Source organism: Lucilia cuprina, unplaced genomic scaffold (assembly GCF_022045245.1).
Source record: "Lucilia cuprina isolate Lc7/37 unplaced genomic scaffold, ASM2204524v1 Scaffold_2158, whole genome shotgun sequence".
Classification (NCBI taxonomy): Eukaryota; Metazoa; Arthropoda; class Insecta; order Diptera; family Calliphoridae; genus Lucilia; species Lucilia cuprina.
This window is the reverse complement of record NW_025807105.1, coordinates 218-1,827: the sequence shown is the minus strand read 5'-3', so window position 1 is coordinate 1,827 and position 1,610 is coordinate 218. Positions and strand designations below refer to the sequence as shown.

Here is a 1,610-nt window from a genome sequence, read left to right as displayed (position 1 = left end):
AGTCTATAGTTTAGTCTATAGTTTAGTCTATAGTTTAGTCTATAGTCTAGTCTATAGTCTAGTCTATAGTCTAGTCTATAGTCTAGTCTATAGTCTAGTCTATAGTCTGGTCTATCAATACAGTCCATTAACGGAACTATCTATGCAAAATATAGCAGAGTGTTAATTGTAGAACTATATAATTTTGAATATCGGTAAATATAAGCAAAATATTAGCCGCAAGCTAATTGTATTCATGAGTAATAGAAAGGTAGGAATATCTAGATGTTCTTAATAAATGTTTTACTGGTTAAATGATTAGTCTACATTCACGGTCGTATTCATATTTCTATACTTTCGGTTTATAAAATAATGAAGTGCTGTCGTCGTTCCACATTTGGACTCTATGTTGGTTGCTTTGATATTCTATTCAACACAGTTGGAATTATATTTTATTGGGTTGCAGATAAAGAGTTTGTGGGCAGTGAGTTAAAATTTAATCTTAAAATAGACAATTTCATGAGTATAAATATTTTCTAAATTATTAAATTTTTAGGATTAATATTTTCCATAATATATATATTATTGGTCCTTAATTCTAGTTTTTTCATAGCGGGCATTGTAAAGGTAAGAAGCCTCTGGCAAATGAGATAAAATCGTTAGGTTTATTAATAATTTACTAATTTTTTCAAAGAAACGTTACAAATTTATGCGACCCTGGCTGTTACTATATGGACTTAGTCTCACTGCCATCTTTTGTTATTTTTTATATCGTATTACTTTAAATGTACATGTACTAATGCACACGTTGGTATTATTCGGCATTGGTATGTTTTTATGAATCAAATACATACAAATATAAAATTTTCGACTAATTATAATTTATATTTGCAGAATTTTTTTGTCTAATGTTATGGCGCATCTATAATTTGTATCGTGATATACGCATCCACAATAAAGAAAACACTTGTCAAGGACAACGAATAGCTACAGAATGTACAGTAGAGTTAATTGTATAATATCGGTTTTAATATAAATGTATATTACATGCCTGGAAAGAATTATAAGCTTCAAGAAAACGAAACTTATAGCATTACAATTTTTCATATTCTTGAGACACATTTCTAAGAGCTTTCGGAGATTGTTTTTAACTCAAAATATATTTGAAAGGTATAGGCTTAAAAATTAATATTAGATTTCAACTTTAAAATCGCAAAACACATTAAAAAATTTTGTTTTTTACGTATCAAAAAAGTATTTTTAACTCGTCTTGAAAATAGGCGTATACATTACAATATTATTAAATTATAAAAACTTATACGTACAGGTGTCGTTAATAAAACTATACTTTAGTATAAGCTACACTCCGTCTACAGTCTAGTCTATAGTCTAGTCTATAGTCTACTCTATAGTCTAGTCTATAGTCCAATTTTATTGTAGAAATGACGAATGATTAACTAAAGTGAAGGCTATAAAAATGAACGATATATAAATAATATGTATATTTCCTAAGTGGTCACAAAAACATCATACCAATATTGATTTTCCATTCTGATGATTAACATTACGATTTATTTATATGCATTGTTAATTTCTCAGACTTGGCACGATTAAAGATGAGTAATCGTTTC

At 27.9% G+C, this 1,610-nt stretch overlaps 1 protein-coding gene across 1 annotated transcript; it reads left to right on the top strand.

Annotated features, from left to right (window-relative positions):
• Positions 1-312: 312 nt before the first annotated feature.
• Positions 313-1,261, top strand: LOC124421124. Its single transcript, XM_046955945.1, has 4 exons — positions 313-463; positions 536-606; positions 674-806; positions 874-1,261. Exons 1-4 carry the CDS (start codon positions 352-354, stop codon positions 996-998), a joined length of 441 nt encoding a protein of 146 aa, XP_046811901.1. The 5' UTR covers positions 313-351; the 3' UTR covers positions 999-1,261.
• The last annotated feature ends 349 nt before the right edge of the window (positions 1,262-1,610 follow it).

Excerpts from the sequence above, each read along its gene's own strand:
- LOC124421124 (XM_046955945.1), top strand. The coding sequence starts at position 352 with ATGAAGTGCTGTCGTCGTTCCACATTTGGACTCTATGTTGGTTGCTTT. Across the intron at positions 464-535 it reads AGATAAAGAGTTTGTGGGCA|GATTAATATTTTCCATAATA; the intron begins GTGAGTTAAAAT and ends TTAAATTTTTAG. Across the intron at positions 607-673 it reads TCATAGCGGGCATTGTAAAG|AAACGTTACAAATTTATGCG; the intron begins GTAAGAAGCCTC and ends ATTTTTTCAAAG.